The sequence below is a fragment of the Hydra vulgaris genome, chromosome 15 (genome assembly GCF_038396675.1).
Source record: "Hydra vulgaris chromosome 15, alternate assembly HydraT2T_AEP".
NCBI classification, from domain to species: Eukaryota; Metazoa; Cnidaria; class Hydrozoa; order Anthoathecata; family Hydridae; genus Hydra; species Hydra vulgaris.
This window is the reverse complement of record NC_088934.1, coordinates 38,993,527-39,013,416: the sequence shown is the minus strand read 5'-3', so window position 1 is coordinate 39,013,416 and position 19,890 is coordinate 38,993,527. Positions and strand designations below refer to the sequence as shown.

The 19,890-nt window shown below is 28.2% G+C and overlaps 1 protein-coding gene across 1 annotated transcript; it reads left to right on the top strand.

Annotated features, from left to right (window-relative positions):
• Positions 1–803: 803 nt before the first annotated feature.
• Positions 804–16,755, top strand: LOC136091338 (uncharacterized). Its single transcript, XM_065818772.1, has 4 exons — positions 804–982; positions 1,107–2,014; positions 11,524–11,704; positions 15,534–16,755. Exons 2-4 carry the CDS (start codon positions 1,163–1,165, stop codon positions 16,463–16,465), a joined length of 1,965 nt encoding a protein of 654 aa, XP_065674844.1. The 5' UTR covers positions 804–982; positions 1,107–1,162; the 3' UTR covers positions 16,466–16,755.
• Positions 16,756–19,890: the final 3,135 nt, after the last annotated feature.

The window sequence follows — 19,890 nt, the reverse complement described above, 5'->3', positions numbered from 1 at the left end:
ATTATTATTTAAGATTTTTTTGAAATTATAATTAAAAAAAATTAAATTTTTTCATTTATAGTTTAAAAGGTCATTTTTTCTGCAATAAACTATAAAATAACAATTTTTTTTTTAAAATAATTGTTATTTTTGAAATTTTCATAAAATTTTGCTTCTATTGAGACCCAACATGAAATACTTTTGAAAAACTTTTTTTTTACATAATATTAGGGACCCATTAAAATTTTAGAGGTCTTGAGGAATCTCAAGATAATTTCCTAGAGCATTAATATTTTTCCAGAGTATTTCTGGAATGAATAGACAACTTTTGCACACCCAGGCTAAACGAATTGTAAAAAAAACTAAAATTCACTCCACCCTAATGTGTATACTTTCGTCAAATAAATGCTTTGCAAAAAAATGCGATGATTGGAGGCTGGGAAAAAATATGACCATGTAAAAAGTTTATTATAAATAAATGAAGCACAAAATTTGTATTTGTTAATAAAATATTTTTATTTATTTATTTATATACAAATTTAAAATTTTAGAGTTTTAATAAATATCTAAGGCTAACCACACTCGATGCATTAAATTTTTGAAGAATGGTAAGTTAAATAAACAGATTAATAGTTATAAAAAATTGTGCATCAAAAATAAAGCCTTAATATTTCTAACCATAAAAAATACTTTAGAGGTTTAGTTTCTATAGAAACACTAACTATCAGTTATACTGTCAGCAGTAGAAAGAAAATTCTTAACATAATTTGTTCAATGCAAGTTTTTATATACTAAATGCGCAAAAGCTTTTCAATTAAACTGATAAATATTTCGATAAATTAATACAAAAACGTTTAAAGTATGAACAAAATTAAAACTTAATAATAAATCTCTATTGGAACATTATATAATGCTTTTGAAATTGGCTAATTTAAAACTCCTATACAAACTAGTTAATAATAAGCTTGGGGTTTATGTATCTGTCTAAAAATTATGTATATAGGTATAACAAAATTTGTAGATGTTTAGTTTTTTGTTTAAAATCAATAAAAGTTATTTTAAAAGCATGCTATACTCATGTGTGCGATACATTTTTTTATCTAATAGTATTTTTATTTATATTTTAGTTTAAAATGTATGTCTAAAGAACCCATATTTAATGTAAACGCAAAGGTATTGCAATATGGGGAATTCTTATACAAATTGTTTATCAAGCGTTGATCTGGTTCAGACTGCTCAAGCCGAATATGATTTTCTTCACCATGTTGACAAATACCCAGCTTTGTACTTTGAAAATGTTTTAAGAAATGCAGTTTACCGATATGAAAACTACTGGCTACCACTTGTTGCCAAGTATAATTTAGTTGTTGTTGGTCCATTAGATATTGAATGGGTTTGGCATGCACATGTATTGAATCCTGTTGCATACAGTCAAGATTGCAGAAAAATTGTTGGAAAAGTTATTGATCGTGTTCCAATGTTTCTTGCATTACATACACAAAATGTTTCTCAGAAATATTGGTGTAGTGTGTACCCAAATATACCATATGAAATTGATCTTTTTAACTCAAAACCAGTACTTTTGTCGACAGAACCTTTTAAATGTTCGTATAATATAATAGCAGCTGCTCAGCGTCAAAGAATCTTTAGCTATAATGTTTTACTTCCACACTTCAGAGATGCAAAATTTTTAAGCAAAGCAATAAAACGATATAAAATTATGCTTGTTATAAAAAAAGAAAACCCAGAAACATATTTAGTACCATGCTATGACTTTGCTTTAGTTTGGCATAGTCATCAACAGCACGTATTACTTTATCAATCTGAAATGAAGTTAATTTATGGAACTATTTCATTCCATGATGATTCAAGTTTAGATTTTCAATTATGCAAGTCTGAAAAAGAGAAAACAATTTACTTATGGAAAAAACAGTCACTTAAACAATACGAAGTTAATGGTGGAATGTTTCGTGGCGAACCATTATTACCAAATTTAGATTACGATAGTGACTTTTTTTCTCGTTCAACTACAAACGTAAGTAATTATTTTTCTAATTATGTCTCTTGTGGATAATCAGAAAACAATCCAATTGAAGAAATGAATATTTCTATAATATCTCTGCTATAAAAAAAAATGTATGAAGGCTAACAGGCATAAGTTAGCACTCAAATTTTTAATATGCAGGTCCAATGTTTCTTATGCGTAGATTCAGAGTTTCATTCTTAAAATATGTTTGTTGTTTGGGCACATAAATTCGGGCACAAAATTTTCCTGAACTTCTGATTATTTTTACATGCAAAGGAAGCTCAAAAATCCTAATTCAGGTATGAAGAGGTAGTTATTTAAATGAAGAAAATAAGTTTTTTCTTATTTTTTTAATAATATATTTATGTTTATTTCAGTAGGTTTAACCCCACGTAAGTCATCATTGTACAAATAAACATGATGAAACCACTTTGACAACTTTTCCGTCTTTCATAGTTAGTATTATCATTGTTTCATTTTCTCCAAGAGATACTTTGATTGGTGTAACCATTTCAACTTGTTGTTTTGTATGATTGACTCTTTAAGTTATTAAATCCGCAGATTTTTTTTCAAAAACAAGTTGCTAACTTATACTCTACAACTAATACTTTGGTGGGCACGCGATACCCAGTGGGCACGGTACGTTTTTTAAACGCTTTTTGGACGTTTTTATTAGATTTAAACCTAATTAAAACGACCAAAGAACGTTTTAAAAACGTACCATGCCCAGTGGGTAAGCCTTAAACATGTTGTCTTGTATGACTCCTTTAGTTATTAAATTTTCTTTTCCAAAATTGTACTAATTGATTTGCCAAAAATACTAAGCTGTTGATGTAACTTTTGCAAGTGCTCTTTATGTTCAAGTATTTTATTTAATTTTACAACTGTTTTCCCTCGACAATTAGCTTCTCATTTTATTTTTAAACACATTAAACTTCAGGCGACCCAAAGCCTTCTATTTTGCTAATAACCTAATTTATGACTGCATCAAATTTGAAATTTGTTGGGGTTTGTAACCATTTATAAAAAATAACCATAAAGGAAATCAAAGGAGCCATTTTGTAAAAGCAGAAAGTAAAAAATACAAATAGAGAGCGAAATTTTTTTTTAGTTTTATTTTACTTGTAGGTATATGATTTAATTTCCATATAATAAGGCCAAGATTTTTGGCAATATTAATTAAAATATAAAAGTTGCATAAAACTTAAAATAACTTTGTGATTCAATTAAAAATTATGAATCTTTTGATGGAGTCAGTAAAAATATCAATTAATAGCTGAAAACTTTTATGATAACCAGAAGAGAAATTTTGTGGGTCTAATGCGTCATGAGAGCAAAAAACGATAGCCACACTTGATTTATTTATCATTTAAGACTCATAAATATGGACCATGTGTGGCTATGGTATTTATATCACATAGATAGTAGCCATATGAATTCCTCATGGTTTTTCTTTTTTACACGTTAGAAAATTTTGAAGCAAAACAGTACGAATTTTCACATCATTAAAAAATTTAGTTAATAGGATGTCGTTTGGCAAGGCTATAAGACCAATCATTATTTATTTCAATGGACAGTAAAAGAGTGTAAAAGTTGTTCTTTTACATATGACTTAATTTAAGATAAGCTGTTTGCAGTAGTGTTAAATTATTTGAAAGTATCGTTGGGTGACCACTGTAATCTTTCAACCAATGATTAACAGCTTTGCCTAAAAAAGTGTAATGATTAACTTTACCTTAAAGTTTAGACTTCCTCAAGCTAATATTTTTGTTTTTTTTATCTGATATATAAATAGAGTTTCCACGGTTTTCAGTACCGGTATTGAAAATCTGTATTGAACAAAATTTTTCCAAAGCCGAAGCCGTTTCACTAATCGGTTTTTTACGGTTTTTGAAATTTTAATAATTCGAACTTAATAAAGATAACAGTTTGCATTATTCTACTTTCTCTTTTTGAAATTTGTAAGTGAAAAATGAAAAATAGAAATTATTTTTTTATGCTGTTTGCACCATAAATTTGTTAAATATTTTTATTAATTATTTACTTTATGGTATTGTTATTATTGGCAAACACCAATTTTCCTTTGAAAATTTGTAAAATTCTTTGTAAATGTAATAATACCCAGTGGGCACAGGACGTAAAAAAACCGTCTTTTAAACGTCTTTTGAACGTTTTGGACGTCTTTTGAACGTTCAAAAGACATCTTATTTAGGTCCTGTGCCCACTGGGTAGTATTAACGAATGCAACAATTCCCTTAAATACCATTTCCACAAAGAAGTTCTTGAAAGAATATGTTTATAACAGCGCTAAACTTAAGAATAGTTTATATATGACAAACAACAAATAGTTAAGCATTTTAGGGGTTATATGTTTAATTATAAACAACTTATATTAATAAATAATATACACATTAAAATATTATTTTCTTTCACATACCAACAACGAAAAACATTTCAGTTATTTGATAAGTACCACAGTAGTGTGCTTTTCTTCAAAATAAACACTTTTTAGTGCTTAATATTATCAAAACTTATACAATAAAAAAAATCATAATAAAAAAATTCAGATTTTCATTTAGGGAAGACCGGGGCTAGTTGCAACATAGGTAAGTTGCAACAATGCGGTTTAAAGAATGGCTTTTATATATTTTTCCTAAATTTTTATTAAATAATGTAACTATAACTTTAATATGTCAGCTGTAAAAAACTTACAGTAATTAAATGAAAATTTCAAAAGTTATTGATATATATACTTTTTTTCGATATAAAATTCTAATTTTCGTTTTTAAAGTTTTTTGGGTTTTACCGTAAACTTAGAGGTATATGACTATACTAAAGTAATGGTAAGTTAAACAAATCTGTTTCAAATACAAGCTAAAAAAAATTAGATTTATTTAATATAAATAACCATAATATTGATTAGAGTTATTATGATGCCTACGGGGTAAGTTGCATCAAGTTGCTTGGGTTTGGTTGAATTTACGCACTTATCAATTTTTTTCTTAAATAATGGACGCTTTTTTATATAACAATAAAAATAAAAATTTTATGATGAAGATAAGTTATATATAAGTTGTATATATGTATAATATATATATATATATATATATATATATATATATATATATATATATATATATATATATATATATAATATATATATATATATATATATGTATACATACATACATTAATAATATATATACAAATAAATGATGATGTAGATTATAGTATAAAAATTGACTTTAGTAATATTTTTTTGTTTTTCTGTTATTTCGTGCTTTAGTAAAAATTGTAAATGTGAACCTACAAGGTTCACATACTTTTCTCTAACAGCAATGCAATTTCTGTTGTAAATGTAATAATAACATGAAACAATAACATTGTTTGCTGTCTCTATTACCATTGCCATTGATAATAAAGATAGCAAACAATGTTATTGACGGAAAAGAATCATCAATTCGTGCATCAGCAAAAAAGTATGGAATCCACTACTTTTTCGTTACATAAATTAAGTAAAAAAGGTTGTTGATATGGGAATGTAACCACCTATTCCTGGTTTTAAAAATTCACGCCAAGTTTTCACTTTTGAACAAGAAAAAGCTGTTACTTCATAAATATCAATAGCTTCTGATATTTATTTTGGATTATCACCTTATGAAGCACGAAAACCTGCATTTAAATGTTCTAAAAAGTATAACATTAATTTTTCAAAATCGTGGTTAAAACTTTTTGGATGGCTGGTCCTAACTGGATAAGAGGGTTTTTAAATTGACATTTAGGATTGTCTATTAGAACTCCAGAAGCAACAAGTCTTACGAGAGCAACTAGTTTTAATTTTGCTAATGTAATTGTACTTTTTCAAAAATTATCAGATGTTTTAGATAGGCATCATCTTTCTGCATCTAATACTTACAATGTTGATGAGACTGGTATCACCACTTTATTTTTTGTGAAAAGACCAAACAAGGTAATTCTTTGTAAAAGTATTAAGCAAGTTGGAGAATTAACTTCTCAATTAAAAACATTGTGTAAAGATAATGGTATAATTTTGCTATCCTTCTTTCCTCATTGCTCACATAAGATGCAACCTCTAGATAGATCTGTATTTGGACCATTCAAAAACTATGTGGCTAATGCACAACTCATTGATGAAAATTTGTACACGAAAAACAATGAGTATATATGATTTGCCAGAAATTGCAAAAATCAACTTCAATCTCAGATGCAATTCAATCTCCGGTATTAGTAGAATTTTCCTCCAGGATTGTAAGATCTCAACCAAAAGCACAACCTAGGAAAGAAGTACTTACTAGATCAAACAGAAAGTATGCAGTAATTCTTACAGATACTCCAGTAAATGAGCGACTTATGGCTGAAAAAGAATTTAGTTCTAGAAAGAGAAAATCTAATACTTCTACATCAACAAAAATAACATTAAAGTTAAATTAAAATGTAATTAATGTAATTATTTTACATTATAAAAATTATTTTTTAAAGAAAATGGTATCGTATTTTTATATACTAAAAACAAAAAAAAAATAGAGCTTAAATATCCTAAAAACTTCTCTTGCCTTTTTCTAAACTTAATTGTTGTCTATTTGACTGAAAGCATTTTTTTTTCAAAAACAATTATTAGTTTACTAAACAAGTCAGGTGTATGTGAAGTCTCGCATAATAAAAGTATTGCAGCACAATGAAAATACTACTTTCTTTTATTTTAATTATAAGATTTTTGCTGCCAAATAGAAATTACAGATTAATTAGTAATATTTCTGTAAACTCTGTTAGGCTTGTACTTTTAAATTTATGTGTTGCAACTTACCCCGTTCGTTATAGTCTAAAATTATGCTAATACACTAACATAATTTATATATATATATATATATATATATATATATATATATATATATATAATATATATATATATATATATATATATATATATATATATATATATATATATATATATATATATATATATGTAAATGAATAAAAGACAAGTACAAAAAAACAACTAAAACATGCTAAAACAAAGCTCTTCTCTCTGGAAGTATTTCACAAAGTCATACGATTCAGCCAGTGCACAGTAGGCCAGAGTTTAGCAAAAAGGTCAAAACGAAAAGTCGTATATTCACTTTTTTAACCATTTGCAATTAACATGCATATATTAATGGCAATTAATGTTTATTTTATAATGCACTTGATCAATTTCGTAAACCTTTCAGGATGCTTGAAAGTCAAAAAGTTGTTAAAATGTGTGTAAAAAACGTGAAAAACATATATATATATACTGGGAATACATCTGTGACATTTAGAAACAATTTATCCTTATGGAATTTGAAAACATTTATACATATTTACCTATAATTTTACAATTTTAAAAAAAAACAGAGTTTTTTAATTTTTTAGCAGGTTTTTTTACATTATTAGGACATATTTTTTACGATATTTCATCTAAAAAAAACTTTGCAGTAATAGATTTACCACACGTTATAATACGTTAAGATGAAATTAATTTAAATGCATACTTTATTACTTTAACTAACACTTTATAAAAAGATTTTCTGCCCCACTTGAACCACTTCCTCCCTCCCCGGTTGCCGCATGTTATCAAAAGTTGACTTGACCAAATTTTGAAAATTTAACAAAAAAATTAGTTTACGAAAGTATATAAGTAATTTACTTAAAATTTTTTATTTAAATCATTGTTTTAGTAATTAAATAAATAATAAACACCCGCTACCAACGTGGGTGATCAATTAACTATAATTAACCATAAGTCGTTTAATTGGCCACAAATCGTTTAATTTACCACAAGTCGTTTAACGGTTTGTTGTCAAAATAAATAAACTATAAAATCCACTTTTAATAATTAAAATTGAAAAATTTAAATGACAAATTCAATATGATGAAACGGCGAGGTTTGTATTATATACTTTTAGAGATCAAGTGGAAAAGAAGATTAACAGTATAGTAGATATCGAGGCTGACATTATTTTGAAGGATTTGAATACATCGGATGAGATTAAAAGGGATTTTATGAACGATCTTAGAAGGAAATGGAGGTAGAAAAACAAAACTAGGACACGGTTTGAGGCTAAGTACCAGAACTGGTTAGATTGCGATGTCAATTCTGTAGAGAATATTCACCCTTCAGATCCACCAATTAATCCTGGTAATTAAATAATAAAATATGTATATAATAATCATTAAATGTTATATTATATATAAAATTTAAAACTTGGTAGTTTAGTTAAATTTAGCATGAAATTGTAACAAAATTTAAATCATTAACTGATTGCCCTCGCTTTTGGGGTATGGGGAATAACTTTTTGGGATATTTTTGTTCCCAAGCTCAGTTCAGAGTTGTCAAAACCTAATTTTGATGTCAGAAATGAATTCCCTGACCCCAAAAACATATGATTAGATGTATAATATGATTATATTTAGACGTTTTCTATTTTTGCTAATTTTTTTAATATTCTGGCCCACAGTGCAGTGAAGCAAAATATACTCTGTGGTTCGAGCACATCTGGTCTGATTACCCACATCAGAGCTATCCCTAGTCTGATACTAAAAAATTAGAAATTAGATAAAACATCTGTTACAAAAGTTCCAAAAACACAAATGAAAATAAACGGATTTTTTAAACACGAAACTTTGGTTGGTTTGTTTGCAAAATGTGCAGCAAAGGATGGTATGTCTTTAAGAACAATTACGAAATCCGACGCTATATGTGAGTTAATTCAAAAACGTAGTTTCCAAATGCCAAAAGTCAAACAACAGTTGCGAAACTAATTGTGTTATTTTAAGAGATATAAACATAAAAGCTGTGCAATCAAATTTTTAAACAGTAGTAAAATGGAACGACATCTCCATTAAAAGGTATATAAATGTAACTTTTTACGGTAAAGTTGGTTATAAATTGGGTCTTGTTATAATTGATGATTCTTGTAATTCTTTCACAACCAAAGATTTATTGAAACAAAAGTTGACAGACTTTGGGTTAGATTTTACGGACATAATTACTCTACTCTAAATTACGTCTACTAACGATGGTGCTGCACTAATGCAAAAGAATGGATGGATAATTCATGTAGAGAGTCATCTGTGTCACAACCACGGTATTCATCTGGGCGTAACCGATGTTTTCTGCAAAAAGTCACATACCTGCAACAGCCAAACATGTTCGAGTGACAGATCAAATGAAGAAGATACCGATGAAAGGAATAAAGCAAACAGTTCCGAAGAAGTTTTTTGAAATCTTTCTTAAAATAAGATAATTATTCCGATTTCGATTGTAATGGTAATGATTATGTTAAGAGATTTAACTGCAGCAACATTTTTAATGACATTATAGAAAAAACTGCTCATGAAAGCAGCAACAAAACATTTCGAGGTAATATCAATTCGGTATTGAATAATTCACGTAAACTTATTAAATTTTTTAAATTGTCAACCGTTCGAATCACTATATTTCAAAGCATGTTTTCGAACAAGAAAATAAATAATTTATGCTAAAACTTGACATAAATTGATAAAACGCGGTTGAACTCTTTGGCTCATATGCTTGAAAGGTTGGTAAAATTGAAACCTTCCATTCAAAAAGCAGTTTTGAACATTGGAGCAGATAGTTTTTATGAGGAAGTCAATTTTAAAGTTTTAGAAGATGTTTTAGAAGTGTTAAAACCTATTAAATCGGTTGTTAAGGATAATTTAAGTGTATAATGCAAGGTTCACTTATAAAGCGATACGATGAGCGACGCAATAAAGATTTTGTGTCACTATCAAGATATTTACAAAACCCCGTTCAAGTAGATCACAAAATATTAATGACTACAAGTATTAATCAAAGTCAGTAGTTATTTAATATGCAATAAATATAATCAAACAAAATTTTAAAAAGTATTTAATAATGAAGATCTCAAATCATCAGATGAAAAAGTTACTGAAGAAGCCAATAATAGCCTGAAGACACAGTTACAACAATCTCTAGGAAAGATGGTATCGTTCCAACCCAAAATTAGTAATACTGATCCATTTTCTGAGATACTAAAGGAGTTTAAGCAGTTTGAAGCAAGTGGCAAAACAAAACAAGATTCTAAAAGCAAATATAAATAAGATTGATGCTGCTCTTAAAATAATTCAGCCTACGTCAATATTTATCAAAAGTACGTTTTCTGTTGCTGGTTACTTTTTAAATAAGCTTCGAAGCCAAATGAATTTTGATATATTAAATGCACTATTATTTTTAAAATATTAGTTTTTGGAAAATTAAATTAAATTAGTTAATACTTATTGATTTATTACTGCTTAAGTATTTTAAATACTGAAAAGTAAAATAAATAGATAATGTAAAAAAAAATGTGTAAATTCTTTTAATAAAGTTTTCTAATGGATTGGTTAAATTTTTTAAACATTTTTATAATTACCGCGTAATACGAGTTTAAACCGGTATTGAACTATTTTGAATACTGAAAACTGGTATTATAATTTTCCGCTACTTTCTCTAAATATAACTATAAATTTTATTTATTTCAAAATCAATTGAAGAGCGTTTTTCTAAAAGGTGCCAAGCCACATTTTTATCACTTTAAGGAAAAAAAAACTATTTATTTAACACGAAATCTAGGTGAAGTATCAATAAAACTTTCACTAACATTAAGCGTGTGTAAAATTTACAAACTTTTTATTTCATACACTTTAATGACGTAAGTAAAAAAAGAGAAAAAATTAAATAGTAAGAAAGTAAACAATGTAATTATAATTTAACAATGTAATTATAATTTTATACAGCTATCTTTAACTTTATGCCCGATTTAAAAGTTACTAATTATAAATATATATATAAATAATGTAGCAGTTTATTATTTCTCATCAAAGTTGTTTCTTTGAGTTCGATAGTTCAGTTTTATTTATTTTTCTCAAAGGTGCTTAACTTACCTCTACCAAAAAAGGAGACGCATTATAAGTAATGCATTTTAAAAAGAACAGTAAGACTTAGGAAAAAATCGTTAATTTTGATCAAAAGTCCGATAAGTTGGTAAATTATCAACGCTTAAGTGATGGCAGATAAAAAAGTTTATAAGCATAAAAGAGAATAGCAAAATAATTTTTTTTTTACTTTTTTTATCCAAAATAGAAAAATTACACGCGTGTCTTACTCAATAGCTTTTCAGCAACCTTTTGTTGCGCATTGTGTTAACATTCTATTTTCCTAATTTTCATCTATTAAATGTTTTGTTATGTGATGCCTAGTTTTTGAGGTATTTAAATTGCGCAACTTTTCCCAATGCTCAACCAGTCCCGCTCTACCCTACTAATAATTTTGTGATTGTAAATAAAAATAATAAAATTTTTTTTTATTCTAACTTACACAGTAGGACTTGTACCTTTACAAAAAAAAAATCCGAATGTTAAAAAACTCAATTTTGGAAAAAATTACCTCTCTTTTAGAAAAAACACTCTTCAATTTGTTATTGATATTGCTTAATTATACATTTATCTTTAAATAGCATTGGGTCTCGTCATGTAACATTACGGCTTTACGTTTGACCAATATTCCAACTTACAGGGGTTGCATTGATGACGTAGTTAACCTCAGTGTCGTGGTGAAAAAAAATAGCTTCATAATATATGAATACAGTAGCTGTTATAAAACAATGGATGGAATAATTAACGTTGTATTTTACAGAGGTATGATATATATATATATATATATATATATATATATATATATATATATATATATATATATATATATATATATATATATATATATATATATGTATATACATATTTACATTTACATTTAATAGCTTTCAATTTACTGTAACAAATTTTTTATTTAACAAAAAAAAAAGTTGATACAAATATACCATTCTGAAAAACTTTCATTAAACAAATTAATATGTAGTAGATACTCAGTTAATTAAATTAAACGGAAAGGACGTCTCACGTAAGCCCATCGACTGTTAGCCGGGTTAGCTTGTGGATGATTGCACGGAAGATGATGCGCTGTAGTAAATATGGTGATAGCTGATCAAGATTTGCTTTAAATCAGTTGACACTAACAGCACTGACAACTTGGTTTAGTACTGCGTTCCATGGGTGAGTAACGTGGTTGTTAAAAAAGTTGAATCGAACAAGGCAACTGTTGTTCATTTCAAGATGAAAGCGCTTGCGATGACCGTAGCTTGGTGGAATGTTAAGTGGAAGGACATACAGCTAACTGAGTTTTACTGTTATTTTTGACTTTGTATTTTTGGATGAGGTCGCCGCGTAAACGTCTATCGAGTAGTGGGGTGAGAGCCAATTTTGATGCATATAATCTCGTAGTCGAATTACTTTATTTTGTGTGGTACTTTGGTAGCCCAATGCTGGATGTGTTCTATTAGATTAATCTAATTTTTGATTAATCTAATGCTTTATGTTATTGGTAATTTAGACGCCTACTTTTTTTTGGATGTTGTTGACTCGAGTTCTGTTCTGCTGACTTTTGTTAGCGTTGTACTCATTCATTTAGTAAACGTAAGGCAAAACGTTGTATTTGTTGATGTGCATAACCTTGCATTTATTGACGTTAAGCTCCATCAACCAGGTTCTAGTCCAGATTACAGATACTTTCACTATTAACGCGTTTGGGTAAATCGTTGATAAAAATTATGAAGAATGTAGGACCTAGCACTGAACCTTGCGGAATGCCACTGGTAAATTGTTCCCAGTTGGATGAGGTGTAACCTAGAAGAATCTATTTGAAAAAAAAGCTTTAAACCCGTCAAGGATTTTAATTTCAACAACAATTCAATAAGGATTCAAATTTTTGCTATAGTCTTCTGGAAAAGACTTTGTCAAAAGCTTTATTATTAATTTCGAGACAGAGCTGTTTCAAGATTTAACATTGAAAACCGTTGAGTAGTTAAGAATGGTCAGTTTTGCTTGCGTTAATAATGCTCTTTACATGAATGACTACGCCTCCTCTACGCCCAAAGAGATTTTTTTCTCTTGATGCTGAGGTTTGGAAGAGCAGGTGCTGAGGATTAATCAAACCAAAATTCATTGTAAAAATGATGTTGTGGTTGTAGTAGGGACATTGCCTAAGCAAGTTCGGTGATTTTATTAGGATGTTGAGATATGGCGTTAGTGTAAAAGCAGTTTAGTGACTGTTTGAAAAAACTGTTTGTGAAGTGGGTGAAGGCAAATTGTTGATTGTAGGAAAACAGTCATGTATTGAATGATAAACGGTGGAGCTGGTTGAGTGAGTGACGTGCAGTCACTCACTCAACGTGAGTGAGTGGCAGTGGAAGTTGTAGATGTGCTAGTGTTTGTCGGCAATATGTTGATTTTGTTAGAATTAGCGGCTGAAATGCGTCCTACAACGTTGAAAGAAGCTGAGTAGTGTACATAATGTAGAATATTATTTGTTGAAGCCTGGTGTTTGTTCTCACGGCGTTTATAACAGCATTGTTAGTGGCTGACACAAATTTGGCTAATTGTGAGGTAAATGACTTTAGAATTGGTTGAGACTGTGGAGTGAACGGATGATCTGTTAACGGTTGGCAATTAGCAAGTTGAACTTGCAAGTTGGTGTTGGTTTTTTCGAGAACTGCTACTTTTTCAAATAGCATTTTGACAGTTAAAGCATGAGAGAGGATCATAGTTTTTCGCATCTTTTGGGTAAATAAGTAGCCTTGCCTCTTCCAGGACTTTGCCAATTTTCAAGCAGGTCTATTGGGTTTATGGTAGATGAAATGGACAATGTTTCATACATTTCGTTGATAGGCATAATGAAATGTTGTGATTTTAATTCAATGTGTTTGCAAGACTCACAAATGTAAGGCTTGAGGTCTATGGTTTAAATAAATGTAGGTGTTGTTTATATAGTAATGTAATAAAAAAACTAATTTTTTTTTTGTAGTTTTTGATTTTTATTATAATTTTAATTTATATAGCAAGCAACCTTTTGATTTTCGTCAAAAGCAAAAATTAAAAAACTTAATCATTTAAAAAAGTTATCTGAAAGTAAACAAATAGATTAGTAGCAATAAAAAATCAATAAAGAAAAAAATCAAGAAACAGCTTTTTTTCTTTACTTTAAATTTTCAAAATTTTTTGTTATACAAAGTAAAAAAAATGTTTATACAATCAAAGTAAATTTTTATACAACCGAAATAAATTTTTATTCGCGCCGAGTAAATTTTTATACAATCCAAGTAAGTTTTTATTCACTCCGATTGAATTTTTAGCCTAACGTTTTTGATCTGACAAATGCGGTATTGGTGTAGTCGTTGAGCATTCGCCTCATAAGCGAGAAGTTCCGAGTTCCAATCTCCACCACCTGCCTGATAGTACCACTTTTGACTTCTCCACGCAGCAGCTTTGTTTGTCTAGGTTGGAGTTTCGGTTGTAACTGCGACTTAAGTAGACCGCATGACTGTTCGGCCTTGGGGAAGCGAGTTAAAATAAATATATTTTTTTGAAGGAAAAGAAATTTGATTGCTTAAATATCGTTTCTTTCTTAAAATCGCAAATTTCAATGTTGTTCTACATCTTGCGAAATCGATTGTCAAAACAATTAAAATCGAATAGACGTATTGAGTGTAATCGAGTAATATCTAAATAAATATTGTGGTGCAACTAAAGTCATAAAATTTTTGAAATCAAATAAAGTCAAATATTCAAACAAAGTTTTTAATAACGCTCAGATTGAAAAACACGCTGCAGTATAGGCTATAGAAAAACAGAATTCTATTTGGAACAGTTACCTGTTTATCAAAAATTTACCGGTCAATTCAAACTTTTGTTATTTCAAACTGCTTTCTTTGAACATGTGAAATCTAACTAATTACTAATAAAATTCTCCGGTAAAATCAAACCTCGTAAAATTCGAACTTAATTTAGTCAACCCATTTTTTTTCTTTTTTAGCAATGTTCTTCTAACATCATAAATTTTTCGTAGGTTTTATAATGAAATCAAAATAGTTTGATTAAGTTAAATTTTTAAAAACTCATATTATAGTAAAAAGTCGAATTTGTATTTTTTGTAAAAAAAATAAAAATTTGACTTTTACATCTTATACATCTAATACTTCTCTGGCGAAAGTAATAAATGTAAAAGATGGCGGAAGTTTTATTAAAATAAAGTGTAATATCTCAAAAAATACGTTATCCACTTGGATACGAATAAAAGTTTTTGATTATGTGGATTAATTCAGATGTTCAGATATTTGGTTAGCCCGTTCGAAGAAACGATATAACAAACCACTTAAAACAGTTTCTGGTGGAGCTTTTACAAGTAACCATTTAATCAAAAAATAAGTTGAACTAGATTTGTAATGGTAAAAAAGTTTTACTTGTTTAAAAATAGAATTGGCGAGAAAAGCAGCGTGAATCTTTTTAGCTACACGGTAATATGCAATAAAAATTTGAGCTTAAGTTATTTTGGTTTCTAAAAAATTACCCCAGCAAAATAAAAAAATTGAGGGAAAAAGTGATTACTAATACATAATAGTCTTTTTTTTTTCAGGTCAAAAAACTTTTCAGCTAGATTCTAACTTCAATTATGAAGTTTATATATATTGCACTTGTTCTTTGATAAATAAAGTATTCTTTGGAAAGATAATACTTTTTAAAGTTTCGACTACCGTTACTCATTATGAAATATCCTTAAAATGTCAATCAAACGAATCAATAACTTGCATTTTATCAACAAGTACGGACAATTATTTACTGAAATCAAACGCTTTGTTTAAAACCGATGGCAGTTATAAAACTATTAGGTCCAAATTAGAAGATGCAGTTAAATCTTTAAAAACGTGTTTTCCAACGCCTGATTTTTATTCTGGAATTTTTTGTGAATATTGTGAAAACGAACTAAACCCAATTGGTGAAAATTTATTAAAATTAAAATGGAAAGTTGTGCATTCAAAAGACCCCCCACTAGCTGTTATAGAGCTGTATGATTATTCCGGAACAATCATTGCAACTTCGCATACAGTTAATTGGTTTTTTTTTCCATCGAGTATGCAAATATCTGATTCAAAAACGTGTTTTACTTACAACCCAGCTGTCGAGAGAGCAATGTTAATAAGAGGAATAAAAGGAGACTGGGCCTTAATAAAGTCCAGTATTTGCTATGAGGGTACATCTAAAAGCAAAAAGTTAAATATTCAGCTATTTATTTTAAATGGACGAGAATCAAGATTTATAGATGTAGAGAGTTATACTTTGATATTTGAATGTCGAGTAGCAAACGGTACAGTCCTAGTAAACTTATCTTCAGGAAACATTACGTTGTCTGAAGGTTTAACTGATGTTCCAGAGTGTCTTTGTATTGGTTTATCAATTGCAGTTTTATACGTTCTTAACCAGTTTGAAAAACTAAAAATTGAAATGACGCCCTCTAGTAATCTGCTACGTGGTGCAGGTTTAAATTTTAAGTTATTTTCCAAGAAATAACTGATATAGAAGACTGGTGAGTTGATTAAAAAAAATTGTATATCGCTACAGTTATTTGTTAACCAATGAGAATGAATTCAAATGTCGCCTCATCCAACATTTGATAATAAACGTTTACTTCAACAATAAAGAACAACAAGCACACACATATACACATATATATTTAGTATCTGGCTAAATGTCAGACATTTTTAATACTTTTTTATATACACGGAGTACATATACCAAAGTCTGCAGAAAGCAGGTTCAGCTTTTTACAGAGCGTCATTATCCACCTCCACTGATTTAGAGTAAGTGAATTTTGTTAAGAGCAGTTGTAAAATATGTAAAAAGCAAGAAGAAGTCGTGTTAGAATGATAGCATAGAAAAAAATTGATGTTATATTAAGCAACTTATTAATATTAAAACATATATTACATATTTATATATTAAATACATCCATACATGCATAAATATACATATATGTATATATATATATATATATATATATATATACAGCATAGCGGACAGATATGCTATATCTGTCCGCTATGCTTATGCTTGCTTTTTAACCAGAATTGTTCTTGGTTTTTATTTATATCACTACAGTTCTTTATAAAAATCACTTTTTTTTAGTTCGTGGAGGTGGATAACGACGCTCTAGAAAGTGCTAAATCTACTTACTGCGGACTTAGTTAAATGCCTAATTAGAAATTTAGTTTATTGACGTGTCGTAAAAGATTTTTGCTTAAGTCTTATTTTAAAATTGATTAAATAAAAAAAATTGTTTTAAAATTATTATTTAAAAGTATATTCCATAAATTAGCGCTTCGGTTTAGGATTGATTATTTAGTGATTATTTAGAAAATAATAGATTTTTGATTGACTATAGATATTTTAAAAAAATCCTATACTATATAAATAATTTTTTAAACAACGAGTTAAACAATAATGGTGTCATTTTTTTATCAAGTATAAACATAAATATAAAAATACGATAAAGATGTAATTTGAAAATATCTAATATATTAAGCTTACTCAAAAGTATTTTGTAAGAAAGAAATTTGCAATAATCCTGGTAGCAAGTGACAGGACTATGAAATTAATGCACAGAAAAGTAAATGTAAAAGCGGCCTACTATTGGAATAATGAGATATTGATATGAGTGGAGAAAGTATAACTATTAAAACTTCGATAGTTATGTTTACGTAGTACGTACCAGTCCTTGCTGTGCTTTGTTTAGTTTTGATGAGTCAAAAAACTACATAAAAGCTTCAAAATGTTATATGACTGTTAGTCGTAGTCAAACTGTAAACGGATTATCAAACAGAGTCCAGAGGAGTCAACAAAAACATGAAGAAAAACAAAAGTACCTGAGTCTATAATTAAAATAGTTAAAGTAATTGCAAATTAAGGATTGCCGTTTAGAGGATTTAGGCATAAGGTAGCTTTTAATTTAAATAATACAGCAGTTAACCGTAGAAACTTTTTAGAAACTATTTTATTAATTGACAAATCTAATATTGATTTAAGTGATTACATTACTAAGACATAGTAGAAAGTGAAAAACGAGCAAAATGTTGGGAAAAGGGTGAAGGAAATTTGTTTTACTTTTTTAAATCCTACAATTGTAATAAACAATATTCAAACAATTTCTAAATTATTATTATTATTACAAATATCTGAAGAAGTAAATTAAGTTGGTATTTATTCAATTACTATGGATACAACTATGGATATATCTACCCATGATCAATGTGTACTTGTTTTGCGCTATATTAGTGACAGAACTGAAGGCACCAGGTCTATAGTTTAAGTTGTGGAACGAAATGTAGCTTTAAACAACTTAATTTTATCTTCAGGGCAGGGTTTATTTGATTTATTAAAATTAACTTTAAATTATATGAACGTTACCTTAAATAATTAAGCCTTATTTAAATTATATGAACGTTAGCTTAAACAAACATCTGGTCAAGATTATGTTCAAGCATGAAGAAAAATTGATGAAACAATATAGTCTTTAAAAGAAAATCAAAGAGAATTTTTACCAGACAGTGGAGGAGGAAAAATATTCATTGAGTTTGTATCCAGTGTAACTTGGGAAGATGGGTCAGACTATAGAATTAGAGCTTCCAGAGAAGGAAAGAAAAACTTTTCCGAAACGTTATAAAAAAAATTAAAGTACTAACCAAAACATAGGAGATGGAGATAATCCCAAAAATGTTTATAAAATCAAAACATTTAACGTAGTTATGGATAATATTATTTCTTGTTTAGAATGAAGATTTTCGCGCAGTAAAGAACTTTATTGTGATCATGAACTATTTGATCTGAGAAGGTTTGAAGAAGATACAAAAACTAGAATTCATTCTGAAGCTATTCATAAATTATGTGAACTTTTTATCTCATATTGATAAACATAAATTAGGAGAACAATTTTAATCGTTTGTGAAATTCAAATATTCAAATATTCAATGCTGATATTAGAGATGTATAATGTATACCGAAACCAAAGCAATTTTCAGGAAGATTCAGACTTTAAAGAATTTAAATACTCTCAGGAAAATGATAATAATATGTGTACAACAAAAAAAAAAATGTAGCTCATGTTTATTATGCGTAACAAATACTATTTATAAATTCAATATGTATTCTTTAGAGTATATTCAATTATTTGAAGTATAAAAGTTTCTTTTAACAATTCCTCTTACTCAAGTAACTATTTATGTTTTATAACTTATACGACGCAATCAAGATCACTTAAACAAAAGTAATTATGTTAATATAGTTGTGTATTATTTTTATAGAACTCAAATTAAAATGAAGATTTGGATTATTGTTTAGTTTCATGCTAAATGCATAGTTTTTTCTTAGTATAAGAAATGGGTAGATAACCTGGCTATTGTTATAGGTATACATTGAACCCATTGCTATTAGTAAGTATGTTGTATATAGTAAGTGGGCCCTAATTATATTCAGTTTCTCCCGGTAGGGAAAATGGATCCAGTTCGCACCTGCATGGAAGTATTCAACAGATAGAAGTTCACCCTCATACAACCAAATTGTAATGCTTTAGGACAATGCTTGTAACCTTTTGTTTCGTAAACAAAAAGAAAAAGACATCAAAACTGTACTTAAACACTTAGTCTTTATACGTTGACGAAAATATGTTCGTTCATAAAAATTTAAAAATGTAGAATTTTCGCGGTTCGTCAGTAATATTCAAGTGTAAACATTAAAAATGGTAACAACAAAAAGGCAAATAACAACTTGTTCTTAAACTTTATATTAAATGAATGGGGTATTACAAGCATGAATGGAATTATGGTAAACGACTAATGAAACTTTAAACTTTAATAATTTAAATACTTTTTATTTTTATTTTGTTAAAATTGTTTTAGCTATCTTTTCAATCAAATGTCGTGTTCTTATTCAAAGCTTAAAAT

Excerpts from the sequence above, each read along its gene's own strand:
- LOC136091338 (XM_065818772.1), top strand. The coding sequence starts at position 1,163 with ATGGGGAATTCTTATACAAATTGTTTATCAAGCGTTGATCTGGTTCAG. Across the intron at positions 2,015-11,523 it reads TTTCTCGTTCAACTACAAAC|CATTGGGTCTCGTCATGTAA; the intron begins GTAAGTAATTAT and ends ATCTTTAAATAG. Across the intron at positions 11,705-15,533 it reads TAACGTTGTATTTTACAGAG|GTCAAAAAACTTTTCAGCTA; the intron begins GTATGATATATA and ends TTTTTTTTTCAG.